This window comes from Branchiostoma floridae, chromosome 6 (assembly GCF_000003815.2).
Source record: "Branchiostoma floridae strain S238N-H82 chromosome 6, Bfl_VNyyK, whole genome shotgun sequence".
Taxonomy (NCBI): Eukaryota; Metazoa; Chordata; class Leptocardii; order Amphioxiformes; family Branchiostomatidae; genus Branchiostoma; species Branchiostoma floridae.
The window spans coordinates 16,948,896-16,967,209 of record NC_049984.1 but is presented as its reverse complement, the minus strand read 5'-3'; the positions used below and the strand labels follow the sequence as shown (position 1 = coordinate 16,967,209).

General features: G+C 39.4%; 1 protein-coding gene across 1 annotated transcript in view; it reads right to left on the bottom strand.

Annotated features, from left to right (window-relative positions):
• The window catches only part of LOC118416992 (UPF0183 protein C16orf70 homolog), a 40,918-nt gene that overhangs the window by 13,455 nt on the left and 9,149 nt on the right, over positions 1–18,314 (bottom strand). Inside the window, exons 3-8 of the mRNA XM_035822306.1 lie at positions 7,537–7,620; positions 6,893–6,936; positions 6,347–6,426; positions 5,846–5,925; positions 707–810; positions 213–325 (exon numbers count right to left, since the gene is read on the bottom strand). Of these exons, the coding sequence (XP_035678199.1) occupies positions 213–325; positions 707–810; positions 5,846–5,925; positions 6,347–6,426; positions 6,893–6,936; positions 7,537–7,620 (505 nt within the window). The remainder of the gene's footprint in view (positions 1–212; positions 326–706; positions 811–5,845; positions 5,926–6,346; positions 6,427–6,892; positions 6,937–7,536; positions 7,621–18,314) is intronic.

Below are 18,314 nucleotides of genomic sequence, written 5' to 3'. Positions count from 1 at the left end.
AGAAACCTATTCTACTATTTTGAATGCCCCTTAATTGTATTGTAATCTTTTTGATGCCACTTCTCTATTCTGAAATGTTGCAAAACTGAGGTTTAACAACAATGAAGTTACCTTGTAACAAACATGTCTCACAAATTTTAGTAAATGGGCATGTAGGGTTGCTGTTATATAATACGTGTATTACAAAAAAGCAGGACAAGACATACTCCTACCTTCAATAGCTAACTGGACCTTTAACCCTGTTGGACCATTGTTGTCTCTCAGCACCTCCACTGTCTCCGGGTAACAGTTGCCATGGAAACAAGACAGCGGCATGGGAGGGGCTCTGGAAGAGACCAGCTCACTTTTAGGAAACCTAAAATATGTTGCTTTACATGCTTTTTTGTAATCAACTGTAACAACTGCACACCCGAAATAGAATGAAGTGACAAAATATCAAAATACTGTTATGCACAACTTCTACCAATGGCCTGTTATGATGATATGATGCCTAAAAATGATTTACGGTATACAGAAAACAGTTTGGCAAGTTAAAATTTTGGATTAACACTAATTGGGTAATGCTCCTTACACTGTAAACTTTTGTAAGTGTACAAATGTATGTTTAAATGTGCAAAGTTGTTTTTTTGTCAGGAATCCATGATCACTAGTAGTGGACTTCACCAATCAACATCCAAATAAAGTATCACAGTTTAGAAAGGCTCACTTTGTATCAGCCAGTGAGTTCCCTGTGTAGATGCACATCTGAGATACAGTTGGGGAGGCACCGTTCGGGAACTGGAGAGAGCCAAGTCCATGTGTGTAGTGGGGCTACAAGAGGGAAACAAACAGTGATTATAGAATTAAGAATAGACTGTAATCAGCTGTGTCTTTTCTGTGTGTTTTCTAGATCCTCCTATAGCCTTAAATCTAACTCTATAAACCGAACATTACAAACATTCATTCATGACATCTTGAGTTATCCTGCTTATAGACACTTTCTCCCATCCAACAAACATCCCATATAGATGGGTGACGGAGGTAAGAATTCTTTTTAAATTTCAGACAAACCTGAACAAGTGACCACGACCTCTATATAAGGACCACATGGCCAATGTGGCCACTTTTTGGAGGTCCCTTAGATAACTTTTCTCACTGACACAAGCATTTAGAATCCTGTCTATAATGATGACCTGTCCACAAAGACCAGATTTTATCTGTCCCATGAGTGGTCTTCTTGGGCAGTTTTGGCTGTATGTGCAGTGGCATTACTACCCCTTGTCACCATGTTTTTACTTTTATTTTAAAAAAACACTGTGTAAGTACAGTACTTAGTCATTCCTTTGTTGTTCCTTTCAACACCCATTTCATAACTTTTAACAGTCTTTATTTTATTTGACTGCATGACAACCAATGCTTCGGTCTTGGAGTAGAGACAAGTCTTAGCAAGTTGGCAATTTCTCTTCCACTCATCTTGCTCCCCGCTGAAGCTCCAATGGCCTCTCCAATCCCTCTATCACCCAGCCCATCTAGTGAGGGTTTCCCGCAGAGGGTAACCTCAAATTTGCCAGATGAACTGTTTGAGACAATGCTGCACTTAGGCGTCCATTAAACGGCTGACTGGTAAAGCTTGCAATTTTATGTGCCCTATCTGTATGTTAATCGCCAGCTCTGAATACAGGTTTTAAGGCCGTGATACGTAAATCACAGCACCCCAGTCTAAAAGCAAGATACTGACACTTGCCTGGCTGATACAAACTGTTTGGTAAGTGTCCACCATCAACAGTAATGCTTTAAAGCTGTGGAAAAAGTGCCCTGTGCGACCGTGTAATAATGAAATCAAATTGGGAGAAAATTTGTAATCAGATTTTGATGCTTACTTTGGCCATCTGGTAGCACCATTGACTCTACCAGAGGGGCTATAAAACCTGGATATATAGCAGAGTTATTGCTGTGTTTCACTAGAACGAAAGCCTTTTAATAAGTGACAATGCTGTCAGAATGGACGTAAACTGAATGTCATACAAGTTACCTTTTAATAAAAGACAACATTGCCAGAATCAAACATGCTACAAGTACATCAAACAGTTTCACTGTTCAATGCAACATAACAATTACCCGAATCACCAGGCCTGATACTGTGACACTGATAAGATCTCCATATTACAAGGCATGACGTTTTTTCAGTGGTCCTGGAGGCCACAAACAGCTGCAGGCGGTCACTTCATTACACCTTGGATGGCCAATTGAAAGGTCAGCTCCCAGCCCTTATCTTTATTGACCATCTCCCCTCTGATAGTCTGCCCTGCCCAGTCTCCATAAGACTTTTTCATGGGCTGAAAAATAGTTGAAATTGGCCAAAAATAGAGGGTTGTGCACTCTTTGGGGAAAATATGACGGCCAATTTTTACTTTTTTTTGCACACAGGGAGATCTGGTAGACACTTGGATATTCCCCTATTTATGGGGCAAATACCTACTATTTTTTTTAGCCCATAGAGAAGTTTGATAAACCAGCCCTGTCAGTGTAGCTACAGTAGTTTCTGTCTGTCTGTCCTCTGATTTATGTTTTATGGAAAAAAGGTGGAAGCCAAATTTAACTTAATATACAGTTGATCTGTCCTATCATTATACAACTGTAGTACAATGCTAAAACGTATATACCTGTGTTGGAAGAAAGTTTAGCATTATACTGTGATTTCTACTAACACAGATAAGCTTCCATGGTAATCTGTCCTGTTGGTTCATCTTGTCAAGTTTTCATTTTTCTGACATTTTGTTATAGTCTCATTAAAATGGGACACCAAACGTAGGCCTACCCACAAGGCCACCAGACGCCACACTATTCTACACCTGTCTAAATACACACTCTGCAATTTGTCTCATAAACGGCCAGCTAGAATCACGCATGTTACATGTGGCACATCTACTGGGTGTAAACCTTCAGATAGCAAACTCTTTTGACCAGTAAAAAACAGGTGTCTATTTGGATTCCTAAACAAATAAGGAAAAAAACAGGAGTATAGGTCAAGTGTCGGGCCAGTAATGAATCCTCATAAAGCTAAAAAGAGAGTAAGCCACAGAAAAAATTTTCTTTTTAACTCTTTGAAACACTGAAATACCCAAAAGTGCTAGCTTCCAAAAGAAACTTAAGGGACTTTTTGAAACTCCTGTATGTGTCTATCTATTTGGAGCTCCCAATTTGACCTCCTTTCTGCTTAAAATGTCATTTTTCATTCCATTTGTTAGAAGTGGCAGCATTTGCTGAAATGTGAAGACACTTTGTTTCAGGAGTGTACAGACACTTTCCAATTCATTTGCTAGGTTTTTCCATATGAAAGCTAACAGCAGAAGTGTTGATGGTGTTTTCTGTGCCGATAACATCTGAACTGAGCTGACACTTCCCCCAACGCCACATCACTTCACTCTGGACGGGTGCTTGGTTTCCAAATTAGCCACAATGACAGACTGGGAAGCAGAGAGCCTGAGGGAAAAGTCATCAATTCATACACTACATTGTACATGGGACCATCAGGAAACCTGGCCAAAACTTTCAAAACTAGAAAAACTAAAATGAAATGCAACCACATCCCTGGATAGGGTCGTCAGGTCAAAAGAGTTTGTTCCCAGTCTGTCTCAGGGCTATTCGCACAACAGCATGGTGGCCAGGCCTCTGCACTAAACACTCTCTCAAGTCCTCTAAGTCCTCTGCCAAGCCATACTCTTTTCGATAAGTGTGATGGGTTCTCTTACATGCAGAGGTTTGACACTTGAGGTTTATGCCTACACACGGGCACAAAAATTTGCCCATATAGCAGTCGGAAAGAAGTTCAGAAACCAGAGACCAAAGTTGTGCAATATTCAAGAAGTCTATTGGTACTAGAGCACATGTATTTGCTGGATTTGTTTGGCATTAGAAAATTCCACTCCTAAAATCCAGTAATATATAACTACTATATCTCTGGCAATATTTGATACTCTAATACTTAAATTAGCGCAGCGCAGCGCAGCTTACACCATACAAATGTAGTTGCTTACAGCAGTGCCCACCTTATTTCACTCATCTATCTTTATTCCTGCACAACATTTTCCTGCAAATACCAGTAATGTAAAGGTCCGTGGGAGCCATTAGTAGGTTAGAAAGGTCTCCTAACACCAGTGGATGTTCAATGGTGTGGTAAGATCACCTTGGCCACTGAGCGGTGCATCTGGACACGGTCTATCAGGGTCTTACACTTACACTTGAGCTGAGTCCCTCTGGAACACAGCAGCCGTATGGGTGGTTCTTCACTTTGCTTGGGTCATTGGCTCATTGCTAAAACATTAAGTAACAGCTCCTTCCCAGGTAAAACCAGACTAGTCCAGAACTTAATCTAAGTCAGCTCCACTACCATGAAACGGAGCCTTTGATGCATGTCCGCATACTTTGTCTTTTTTTAAACCAATTACAACTGTTCTACTACAGTAACTGCAATAATCATGAGGACTTGATAACATTTCTTAACATACTACACATACTATTGACAACACTATCATTATTATTTGTTTGTACAATTGTTATCATTTATTATCATTATGATTATTTTTCTATCATTGTATAATTTAGTTGCACGGGAGGCAACTAGTAAAGGTTATTACCTGTTTTTGCCTCCCCACCATTTTGTGTAAATGCATATGGTGAAGTTCAAATAAATAAATGAGAACAAGAGTTATCTACCACTAAAATACCACAGTCATAGCATGTCAGAGAAGATATAAAACCCAAAAGTTCTGCTACAGTATTGTTGAAAGCTGCTACGTGGCCCACCGTTAGATTTTTCCATTGTTTTTTATTACGTCTACCAACCTACCAAATATTATAAAGATCTATCCACAGCTTCTTAATTCATGCTGTCCACAGACATACATGTACACGAACAAACACACAAATAGACACACACACGAACAAACAGCACCTAAAGAATAACCTTCTTGGCTAGGGTAACAATTGCTTGAATGTAATTGAAAGCATTCCTTTGTTACAATAGTACATGTAGCAAGAATTCTTTTATTACCTTGTGTCAGAATGACAAAAAGATCAAGACACAATCATTGCTTTACACACAACAATACCTCCATACCTAAACTGTAACTGCCTATGAATGTGCTGACAAGCGACACTTTTCCCTGTTCGTTTTTACAGCCTCACCTTTTGGCCATAAGATGAAAACACTTGACCCTGTAAACAGCAGGTCACCAGTGACCTATGGGCGGATTTCAATCGCCTGCTCCCCCCAATTTGTCCAAGATATATAAGGGAGATAAGGGTAGTTTTCTTTTATGTCGGATGACCACATTGGTAGTTATGGCCGTAATGATGGGGCCGGGGGATACAGGGGAACCATTCCGCACAGCCGGCGTATAAATTCACGATCTTATCTTTCCTGTAGGATGGATTTGGTTAAAGGGCAACAGCACTGCGAGGTGATAAAACATGTGGCTAAACCCTGTTGGAAAGCAGGGTGGAAGCTAGGGGTTACCAGGGCTGGAATACAGTTCAACATGTTAATAGTGACAACTCAACTGAGTTGAAAAAAATAGTTACACAAGACAGCTGGCTGCTATAAAAAGGATTCTTAATTGTGTTGATACAGAGGTGGTCACTCCTGAGCTGCAGGTTTGATTATACTTTTTCCACCATGGTTTTTCACATACAGCTGACACAATAATGCTTCCCAAACCTTTAATTTTGCCATGAAATCTACCTACCCTGAAACCTAACTGAAAGCCTAACTGAGAAAATAAACTTCAGACTTATTTTGTGCTATGCTTACTTTCTTTCCCAATTCAAAAAAGTAACCAGCAAATGAGCATATGTGTCTACTCACCTCAAACTTGGACTCTATGGGGAAGGAGAAGGAAAGGCCCCTGAAGTTCAACATGAAGACATGACGAGCAGCATCGTACACTGGAGAGGTCCATGGGAAGGAAGCATTAATGTAAAATAAATGTTGAGAATCTGTCGTTACTGGAAGGACCTGAACTATTCCAAGTTCCCAACACATCAAGTACTAATGGACCCGCTGCAACAAGTCAATGTGATTAGTATGCAATCCTTTCCTTTTCTTTTTTCAGTTTACCACCTTGTACAGATTTAACCTAACCTAGAGTCTAGCACTCGTCTTTTGGGAGAGACATAAAATGGGGGTCCTGCACACAAGGAGGTGCCTCAAGCATGTTGAAAGAGAAGGGTTAGCAAATCCTACCTGTAAAAACAATACCCTACTACTGAAACAGTAAGGAAACTTGTTGTCCTTCATGTTAGTGCCATTTGCACTACAGTACAAGGGTCTGAAGGAACTAAATAGACCAGCCTAGTAGATACTCACCTCCGGGGTGGGTTGCTCCAAAAGACTGGTCTATCTGTTCTATCGTGGGCTGTACATGGGGGGAGTTGAAGTGGACTCCACTGTGGGGAAAAGAGTGTCATAACCATGTCAAGTCAAACAAGAAAAATACCATACCAATCAACCTGCTGATGACATTTATTGCATTTTCCTGTCAAAGCAGATGAATGTAGCAGGATCTGTAACATTATCTTAAGCAAGAAAAAGCTGTACCAATTTTGTCTGTATCAACAGCATACAGAAAGTATTTAAAGGCAGGAGACACCTTTCTATGAGAAAGGAGCAAAGTTTGTAACTGGCAATACATCAAACAAAAACTATGGTGCAATGTGTCAAAGTCTACAACTTTCACCATTCCATCAGATGTACATTATTTTACTACATACTTCAAACGTATATTGAACAAATTAATTACATTTGAATAACAAATAAATAAATTAGAAAACATTACATACAGGTGAATCGATAATCAACGCTGCCCTGTATTACAATACGATAGCCATAAAAGAATATTCAAAATATACTCACCAATATTTCAACTTGACTTTGCTAAGGTTATATACCTCTATAATCTGTGGAGACAAAAGTTATGAATTAATGATGTTTCAGAGCTCAGCTACAAATGAGCATACGACACAGGGGACAGCCACATGTCCCAGTGATGCCATATTTTTCTCCAGTCTCGTGGGGAAGCTGTTGTTGTACTACTTTGCCTGGTCAACTCACTACACTATATTCATGACCTAAAACCTCGGAAAAAATGTTATGTTTTTGTGTTGTTTTTTTCCTACTGACCCTATTAAAAACCTAGCGACCCTAACATTTTAGGTACTGAGACATGAAATTTCTTATTATTATCTGAGTGATGAAAATGTTGTAGAGTAGTTTCCAACATGTTCTCTTCATTTTTGTTTCATAGAAAAAGTCATACAGACCCACTGACCCCAGGTCCCCTTTATATTGACACCCTTCATAATAGTACATTTACAATCAACATATGATGTTGAAAATACCAATGCCCTGATAGTGATACATTTTAGGGCGATATAGAATACTTCATGTTGTATTCTATATATATCCTTTGGTTAATGTTTCCTGTATTCCATATGTGTAATTTAATTTTTGAAATAAAGTACTTAAGGAATGTTCACCAAAAAAAGGAAGTGTCCCACCTTAAGTCTCTGCACCATGGGGTCGAAGATAAGCCTTATCCCATCCTGAGTCAGGTTTAACACCAGGTCCATGCCGAGGGGGTTCTGGCGGATAGAAGAGATGAATTAAAGGTTAATAGTGGCAAGTCAATTCACTATGTCTTGGCATGGTTTTAGAGGTCAGAGCCCATCATTCTACTTCCATCATATTCATCTCTTCTCCTCACTAACTGAAGTCTGGTACCCACTTGCACCTGGCTGGAGTGAGGAATGGTGTTTAAACTGTATCTTTTAAAAGATGTCTCGTCAAGAGTTAGAATGTTCAAAGCCTGATGGGTAGATTTCATCAGGGGAAATTTCAAACTAATTTATGGTGTTTCTATTGCAAAACAACATACAGTGAAAGTTGTGCAAATGAACACCTCTACATAGAAAAACACCTGGTCAATGAGTAACTTAGCTCATCTCTAGCCTCAGTACCATCCTCCATATATGTAGTAACTGCTGGCTCAATTTTTTGCTTACTGACCACAGAAAGCAAAAATATTGAAACAGCTGTTACAATGGGGGATGGTACCCAGGCTGATAATTTTCCCATTAACGCAAGCATTAAAATTAAGGTATGGCGGCTTCGAAAAGGTGTCTTTTGACACCTGTTCCGCCATACCCTCCAGTGTGGAGAATCCAAATAAATAAATAAATAAATAAAAAATAGACATGTCTACAGTGATACCAGCTTTTATTGGTCTCCATAGTGGTCTTCTAGGGCAGGTTTGATTGTATACACAAACTAGTTGCCTTAACCAATATCTGGTAGACAGCTGTCAGGCTGGTCAACCTGTATCTCTAACACCAACTACATAGGGAGAGACAGAGTATAGGTCATTACTCTACAGAACCTTGACCCCTGACAGTAGTCTGACACATGCAATCTTGTTTTGTATTGATCTCCTGCAATCTCATGGTGGATGTGAGCAGAAATGGTTTCTGATTTGATGGTTCTTAAGTGTGAAAATGGGTTGACAATTGTCCCCCTGCACTTTGTGTGTTGTCCATTGTTAGTAACAGCCAGCAGCTAGCACCAAGGACAAGCCTTATCCGTATCGATTATCACTATGTGTGGGGAGATGGCTGGTTATCATTTGCATATCATTGTTCTTCCTACTTGACCATTTGAAATAAGAAACAGACTTATAGACAAAGAGCAACTCAAAATATAAACATCCTGGACAATTTATTTCTAAGATTTCTTCACCACTGCTGTTGCTACGGTTTTGTTCGCTTTCCATCGCTAACTTGTTCTTCTAAATTCTTGAAATCCTTAGAAAGCTCTTTGGCATCATGTAATTCGTAAGTGGTCTAAGAATTCTATTGACAACAATGAGTTGTGATGGTTTTCCACATGTACCAAATGTCATTTATGATTAAAAACCACTCAGTCAAAATATACACACTCAGAATTTCACTCGCAAAAAAAAACACATTGACAACTGACAGCCACCATACAATCATTGTTAGGCCCAAATCAAGGCCAAAGATACAATAGCAAGGCGCCAAGTTACAGTTACAGCATATAGCTATATCCAATCAAGAGTTTAAGATACAATAGTGTTTTGTTGGTGTATATTCACAGAACCCAGTCATTAGGTTCTGCTATCTTTGATAATGGTACAGAAGATGGCGGCCTGCACTGTCCCGCGCTAATCCGCAAGGATATCGTGCCTGTGTCGCCGCCGCTCCTACACCTGCAATCATCTGGTGCCAGCGTGGGGCTGCGGGGTCCCACCGCAGCATCTCCAGGGTCATCGGGAACTCCCACCCCCCATATTTTATTCAGCAGGACCTGGTACAACTCTCCCCGGACGTCTCACTCCCCATCTTGGATGTCACAAATTACCCAGGATTTCTAGGTCACTTCAGTGTGGAACAAGCTTTCTACAACATTATGTATGGCCTCCTTTGGTCAATATTGACCATCTTAAAATCCTAATTCATATCAGCCCTACAGCGTCAACTGTGGCTTAACAGTCCTATACGAGAATGACAGTCTCTACCACATAGGGCACATCTGTAAGCCGACTCAGGTCGGTTGCAGAGCTCTTTTCGCAGGATCCGCTTTTCTTCTGCCATGCGCATCAGGTTTCTCTACAACATTACTTAATAACAATCATCAGTTTTCAACGTCATTTTCGGCTGCGACGATCTTCTAAAAATACGACAGTCAAGCCACTTTGATCCTTCTTCACTGAGTTATCTTTCAGATTAAATATAGATGGGATAATCCAATGCTTGTTTAGCCTTTGGGCTCACTGATTGCTCATAATCAGTTGTTTACTTTCTTTAAAGTGGCTTTGATTGGCAGCTGTACGTCGGGTCCGCTGAGAGACGAGGATGACACTCATCAGATGGTAACACTATCCCAGGGGTCTCCTGGTTCAGTCAGATACATGTAGGAGATTGAAAATGTTGTTTTCCCTCGTCTAAAGTAACATGCAAAAATCCAGTTATTCTCACATCACAATGAACTAGGTCCTTCTTTTATTCTGATCCATAGAATTAAGGTCAAGAAAGCATTGTAACAAGGAAGCCTAAGCCATAAGTGTTACAGAAAACTTCCAAAATCACTGTGTAATAAGTAGTATTTCTATCATAAAGTGCTTATCAATATACCATCCAAATACTTGTTTTGTATACTTCACAGATTGCATGCAGCACCAGTGGGTATGGGCGTGTACAGTATCTTTAAAAGCCCAACAGTCACCTTTAGTCTGCCTACATTATTCGCAGGAGGACAAAGGAGCTATCATGGCAAGGCTTAAGACTGATACAATATTGACGACTCAGTTGAGTGTCTCCAGATTTTCTGCTCATGAATTATTAGTGTCCAGGGGGACGTATCATTCATGCGCTGTGCCTCCACCGGCCAGTGTGACCGCAGGTAAACCGAAGCGACCACAGAAGCACAGTTATGTTGGTAGAAGGTTAATGTTTTGGGCTCATTAGTGGGAAATGTGTGTGTAAATACGTGTCCACGAGCCGACACCTCGACGACAACGTCCCGTCGCCTCGCAAAGCTTCGCCTCCGTCGGTCGCGGATTATCGGCGCAAATACGATGTGTTTTAGATCATTTGGTGCCTGCAACCTGGGAAACGTTCTCATTGGCAATCGATTTGTTGCGATCGTCCTGGTAGGAAAGCAGGCGATAACAATGGAAGAGTCTGATACCCCCAGCATTATAAGTGGTAAATGATGCATGTTCCTGACACATTGGATTTGGTGCCTCCTGTTGGGCCTACACTAATGCTTCTCACTCTGGAAACGCTCTGACACTGAGCATTAACCTTCCAGTACTTAATCGCACAGGCATCAAAAGGCACGCACGTATTACGGATGCCATGGGGCTGGATGTTATAACAGATCGCTCATCATAACCCCGGGACTGACAAGGGACAGAAGAGCTGTTTTAGACACGATTTTCTGCGTCCACACAAGTCAAAAGATAAATGAAAACAACGGTAGATTGGGAACCACTTTGTTGACTCTTCACTGTTTTATTGTTTGTTTTCTATATACATTTATGTACTTATAAAGAACTAGGGAAATTTTCCCAATACATAGTAGTCATCCTTTGAGCTTTTTGACAAGATAGTGGAAGGTAAACTTTTAAATCATTTAAACTGAATTAAGAGACACGTTTATTCATCTTTTAATTTTTCAACAAGGGAACAGATATGGTAAAGCAACAGTTGTGATTGGCCAGAGCCTCTTGGACAGTTTAACTGAATAATATTGTTTCCATGATTATCACTTGTAGTAGTACATGTATATCCTCAATAGGTTGTTGTACCATGACATTGAATTCCATTCTACAAGCCTTGGGAAAATAATCATTTTATTAAAGAATGATTTCACAAAAAGGGGAAAAGATTATATCTGAAAACAAACATGCCCTGACAGTCTGCTGTCAGCAAAAATAAGCAGCACAAACTATTATATAATGGATTTTGGCAAATTTCAAATTTTAATTGTGATTTGATGGGATAGGGGAGGCCATTGGGACTAATAAAAATGAACTCTTTGTTATTGTAATATACCTTCTGAATTTCTCAATGGAATTTTGTAGTAATTGTAAACTGAAATATGGGCGAGACCTTGGCTTCTCAAAAGATACCCGCACATACACACACAACAAACATAGGTAAAAATAAATAATCACCATTATACGTAAAATTGTCAAATCCATCATAATTTTATTGTCGATGGATGTTACTTCAACATTAGATTTAATGAGGAATACCATAGACCAATTTAAGTTTTAACACCTTTTTACAATCAGAACCTTTAGATTTAGATAGATCAAGCTTGATTTCATTTTAGCCATATACAGTGCCACTTCAGTACTTTTCACTCCAATGCAGAAACAGTTGTAATCTGCAGAGCAGAAAATTATACCAAAGAATGCCCGCTTTGCATCTACGTTGCCCAATGTTTTTCATCCAACCAACGTTAGCTGCCGCAAGCGTGTCCATTTCAAACACAAGCTTCAGAAGTCATGCAGACGAGCTTGAAGATGAGAAAAGTGACAAACGCAGCAAAACATCTGAAGGGAAGACCAGATACTGTCATCCTGAATGGTTTGCATATTTCCCTTTGAAACTTTGATAAAACTTACTGACCATTTACTAATCAGCATCTAGTCATTGGCTTGTAGCCTTTGATACTTTGATAAAAGACTGTCTACTAAGTAGATGGATGTAATTCAAAAGGTGGTCATTAGACAAGACTTTTCTCTTCAAAGGCCATTTACCGGATGAGTCTGTCATATTACAAAGGGTTGACAATGCTTTGAAGACGCATGGACAGTCACATGAAGAACCAATCGTATTTGGTTATCAGAAGAAACTTAGAATCATTACACTTTAGGGATGCAAGCATGGTCCAGTGGTTGGTAACCCTTCCTCTGAACCAAGAGGTTGGTTGTTCGAATCCCGTCTGTTGTCCACTACCCCAACATGCACACTACTGGGAAGGGTTGCAGTCCATAAGATGGTGCATTAAATTGTGGTCCATTGTTGTTCACTGAATACTTGTCGAAAAGAGCGTGCACAAACACTGTGACCACTAGAATTTTACTATTAGCTCTTCAGTGAGTTAAACTGGGACTACATCTCTTGTTATTATTATTTATTAAGCTTTCTTTATTGGTTTCTACTAACAGCTGTCCTTTATTCAACTGGGACATAAGAATATGATAAGATTAAAATGGGTATCTTGCTAAACTGCCCGTTGGTTTCCACCCACTTTAAGAATACCTAGTGCAATGTGGCACAGTCCTGTGAGAAACGTGCTGTGAGCTACATAATTCTATCAGTATCAGTATCGATAAGACCTATACAATAGCCCTTTGGCAGTGGCACGAGGTTACATCACATTAGATTAGACTTGCCACACCTAAGACTACATTCTTACAGTACAGACCGCGAAACACGCATCAAGTTTTGCGAAACGTCCTGTGGAATTTCGCAAAACTCATTGCATAGAATTTGCTGTACAATCTTTTAGGAACCTTGGTCATGGAAATTAATTCAGTAATTGTCATTTTGATCTGTTCAATAATGATAAACCAGACAATTTGGCTTCAACATGCCATTTTTTCTTTCTCTTTAATATACATACATGTAAGGCCACACCAATTTAATTTCTTGGTTCACGGATTCGCTCGCTCCTATTTTTTGGAAAACAAAATAAAAATAAAAATTACCACTCAGCAAATTTGCACCATTAATGAAACCATTCACCAGCTTCCTGGTGTAGCAAATTGGCCTTTATATTATAAGCTCCTTAAAGTGTGGGTACAAGTGGTGTTACTGTACAATAATAGTGTTTTTGTACTTTTTTCAAGCTGAAAACTTTTTTTCTTCATGTTTTGGATTAGCCGTTACCTTTACCCCAACTATTTTACAATTTTTATTTTTATTTTTATTTCGCCCTCTCGCTCCATATTTTTTATGAAAAAATCCGTGAACCAAGAAATTAAATTGGTGTGGCCTAAAGAAAGGAACACATTTTTAGTATCATATACTGTAAAATTTCTAATAACAGAATTAACACCCAAGGCAACTAAAAGAAATGAAAACTTATTTCAGCAGGCCAAAGGCTAGTTGAAGTGCAGTCAAACACGTCAAGGTAGCCTATCCTACGCACACAGTATTGCGCTTACATGTATTGCGACTGAAAAGCCAGTTGCAATGGTACTGTAAGTAATGCAAAACCCTTTAAAGGTTACTCTAGCCATGGGTCATGTGGAAATTCACTCCCTGGAATACCGCAGAGCTTTCATGGTAGTGTTTCTGATTTCTTGTACCATTATTAGGACTAACACACTGTCCTTTCATGCGGTGAACTTTTACTCTCTGGAAGATGTCAAACCTTGTGTCTTCATGACATAAGCAGCTGGGTTATCATCCAGACATCCTACCCTTTCACGTGAGGTCAAGGTAATGCAGGTGAGACTTTACTCTTTGTTACCGAGAACACGCACAGGAAAGGGCTCTGCGAAATACATACCGCTCATTGAGTTCTGGGAAAATGTCTGCAAGATGCAACAAATCAAGTCTATCATATAAGAGTATTAGATATAGCTGCTCCAGTCAATACAAAAAAATACAAATTAGCCAATGAACCTCATTTTTCCGTTTTACTTCACTCTAGATTCTAAGAAATGAACTTGGCTTAAAAATCCATATGGCAACACTAACCATAACTGTCGAAAACCTGAGTAGTTTTCTCGGATGAAAGACTTAATTCATTTGACACAATGTTTTAAGGAACAAGTGGGCTTTTTCTTTCATCAAATCTTTTGCTTAATGTAACTTAAGAAAAGGCAAAGCCATTTTTCACATCTGACGTCTCAAGGTCCGATGTTAATGATGTGTTAAGGCCTGAGTGGAGAGTGAAGTACCGGAGGCAGCTCTTAAGCTTTGTGAGCTGTCAATCACATGTTGGTTTATGTTGGGTCAGGGTTCAGTAACCTCTGACTAGTACACAGTCTCAAATCACCAGACCAAAGTCTTTAATTACTGTCAACAACAAACCATTCAGTCATCATATCAAACTCAGGCTTATTCGAAACACTAAAATTATCAATTTCTTCATTCAGTTCTTTTTACCTTTATATATATTCATATCTCTTTCCTTCAAAGACTGATGTAATATAGAATCACTGCATGTTATTCCAAAATTGATCTAATCTCTCTCCTATATCTTTACTTTTGCTACCTTAGCTAAGCAAACTATCAACAATAGTTTTTACATGTGCAGTATCTGGCAAACCATAGATCCTCTTGCGTTTCAAAACAAGTACTTGGATGTTGACAATACCAGCTTGACGGATTAATGATAGTTTTCTATCCTGGCTCATGCAATTTGGTATTTGATCTTTTTCCAACCAAAGTCAGCATGGGTGTTTTTAACTACCGATACTTAGATGTTATTGTCCCTAACCCAAGGACAGTAATTGTTGTAGATTCGACCTTAGCTAAAGACATACAAACATTCAAATGAGCAAATGTCTTTAATAGTCGAGGAGTTAAGTAGATCAGGTCCTATATCCCTATAATAACTTAAGGAAGGTATGGATCTTCTCTCAACACCTTCTTAAGGATTACTTCCTTAAGGTTACTGGGAATCGGGACCTCTCATGTCAAAACTTGAGAATGTACACATACGTATACCGTGTATAAATGGTTACCATTTACCGTGTTTTCATACTGTCAAAGTCGCTACGCTCCCATGGACTTGTCCCTAAATAACCTCTACTTGTGTTACCTGGTATGTATGTTTATGTGCCAAGCAGTGTACGCTATTGTTCCCATCACCAACAAACATACAAAAATATTCACTGTATTTTCCTCAAGTTTGAAGGAATCTACCATATGAAGTGGGAAGATCCAAATTTTACATTCCATAAGGATACAAACCTGTACATACTGTACCTAGTCTTAATCGTTGATAAAGAATTGGATCCTCCAATAAGATCGCTGCCAAAACCTGCCTTCCCTACGATTACCGAGAACTCATCAACATACCACAGTAAACACTGGTTCTGAGAAATTCAAGTACATCTGCTCAGTCAAGTTTGAAGCAGTCTCTCAGTGTTCCAAATGGCACAAGGTATGATCAAACATATTGCTGGCTTACCTACTACGCTTAGTAAGTACTAGATGAAAGACACATTCAAACAGTTTCATCTGACAAAGTTTTTGACTAGTTTAACTTTCAAACCCCTCGTATCTTAAGGACAGGGCTGCAATACACAGACCAGCTATTTGCTGCAAGACTGCTTACAAATATGCATCAGGCTTGTTTCTGGACCAAATGTGGATAACAGGGCAGCTACATCCAAAATGTTTTTTTACATGCAAAAATCTAAGTCACGATTTTAACTAGACTAAGTAAGAAATCAAAATGATGTCCTGTGACTTATTTGGGATGAATCCTTTGGCCAAGGTCACCTGATCCAATGAAGCAAACAAACGAACAATACAATATTCTCATAACAGACAATTTTGCGCAAGAGTTACAATATGATCGGCTTTTCGGAGCAAATGTGATACAGGCAGTACATCGAAAGGTTTGTACAGCAAAATCTAGTCAGGTTTACTAGCTAGTGAGGATTAAATGGAGTCCGGGACTATTTGGGAGATTCCTTGGCCAGGTCACAGATCAAATGAGGCCACTGCCGGAGATGCAAGAGTTGCAGAGCGGGCACCAAATCATGCCAAATCGGAATTTTTGTACAGTATAGTCATATATGCAAGTTATTGTGAAGAATTGTTCACTTTCTATGTAAACATATTCTATACATGCTTAAGTACAACTTTCACAAACCTACATCCATCATAAGTATGATATCCACATCATTTACCACCTAGATGAATGAATTAGGGCACTTTCACATTAATCATGCAAATTAGGTTCTTATTTGCATAATTTGTATCTGTTAAATGTTCCCCTTATCATATGTTACATGTAGGTAAAATGAGATATAAGAAAATGACAAGCAAGCACTTTTCATTCCTGCTCATCCTAAGATCCCAGAGTGAAGTCAGATAGATCTGTCTTGTTCTCAGAAACTGGTGTGTGCCTTTGCAGTGGCCAGGTAAAAAAGTCATTCTTATTGGATTCACTATCTCTGAAGATACTATTTAGTAGTACCCTACTTGGAAATGCTTTCTTGCCCGGTTGTGGAAACTCTTAAGAAGCACTGTTTGACTAGGTTTAATACATTGGATGAAGATTCCTCCAAGAATCTGCATTGCAAGACACCTGTGATGCTTGGATTGCGGTTGTGACCTAGTGTGATAAAAGTTTCCATACAGTCTATACTGACATTCTTAACTAGTCAGGATCACAATTATGGTCAAGGTACATGCACCATTGATATCCTGATATGACCGATTGTGACAGTAAGAAATGATTTCTTCTATGCCCTATCCTTATGCTTCACATTGGTGCATTGTCGGCCTTCTAGGTCTCCTTCCGCCATTTTTGTGCAACAGACTCTGAAGCTATTGGGGATCTCTGCTGAGGGATTGCACCAATATTTCGGAGCTGTCATCTGGAAATTTTGTGATATCGGGAAAAAGCCTTCGCATAACAATGAAATTTCCTTTTACATGGTGGAAAAAACTGTCCCCCTCCCAATAATGCCAGTCCCAAAATTTGACGTGATATAAACTGGGCCAATGAATTGCCTTGAAGAAAACAAAAATTAAGACCACGAAAGCTACCAATGTCTGCTTTGGTATCACGACTCGACTTCATCTTGAAGTATCCTAAGCCACTAAGCTAAAGTTTTCATTTCAGACAGGATTCACCGGGTAAGTCTACAGATACAGGTGTCAGTTATTGAGTCGAATGGACATCTAACCACAACACGTGGGAACAAAACGGCCCAACATATAACCTGCATGCGCCCTACTTCCGCAAGGCTATAGGGATGAACTGGGATTACAGCACAAGGCTACCTACAATAGACCAGCCAGATTGTGCTGGGCCCTTAAGCCACGCCTGTCTGCGCAGCTACAGGGTCATTACATGCATGAATGCAGACTGGAGGTCTGTATTGTCAGGCTGCATGCAACATCAAACCATCCATCAGTATCCATCTATAATCTACCAACTTCACTGACAGTTATTGTCATAGCTCTTGATATATTGTAGAATATCATAGTTTCAAGAATGGGAAATTGGAAAAACAAAAGACTACCTTTTTTTCACAAATGTCTGGTAACGAATATAGCTTACATGTGGCATTGACTGGCCAGTTGGTTAGGCTAGTAGTAGTAGACACAAAATCAAGAGGTTACAGGTTTGATCCCTGTCCTTCCTTGGCAATTAGGCCCTTTACATGACTTTCCTCACCCTACCCCCTGATGTAAAAATGGGTACCTTACATGTACTTCTGTTGGGGAGATAAAAGGCAGTGGAAGGAGAGGGTGTCTTAGACACAGTCGATAACAACCCACTGTCCTTACATCCTTCAAAAGGTTATGGAAGTACCTTTACCTCTTATCTTTTCTATGTAGCTTAAAAGCAATTTTGTCATTCTCTTTTGATGGCGTGTAACTGTGAACTTTCATAATTAAAATACTAAAAGAAATTCCAAAAGGACTTTGATGTCAACAGTCCACGACAACTTATGTCGAAGTGTAACATACAGTCATATTATACAATATTGTAACAGGTAGCTTTGTAGCTACTAAAGGACAAAATGGCTGAGGCAACTAGGAAGATT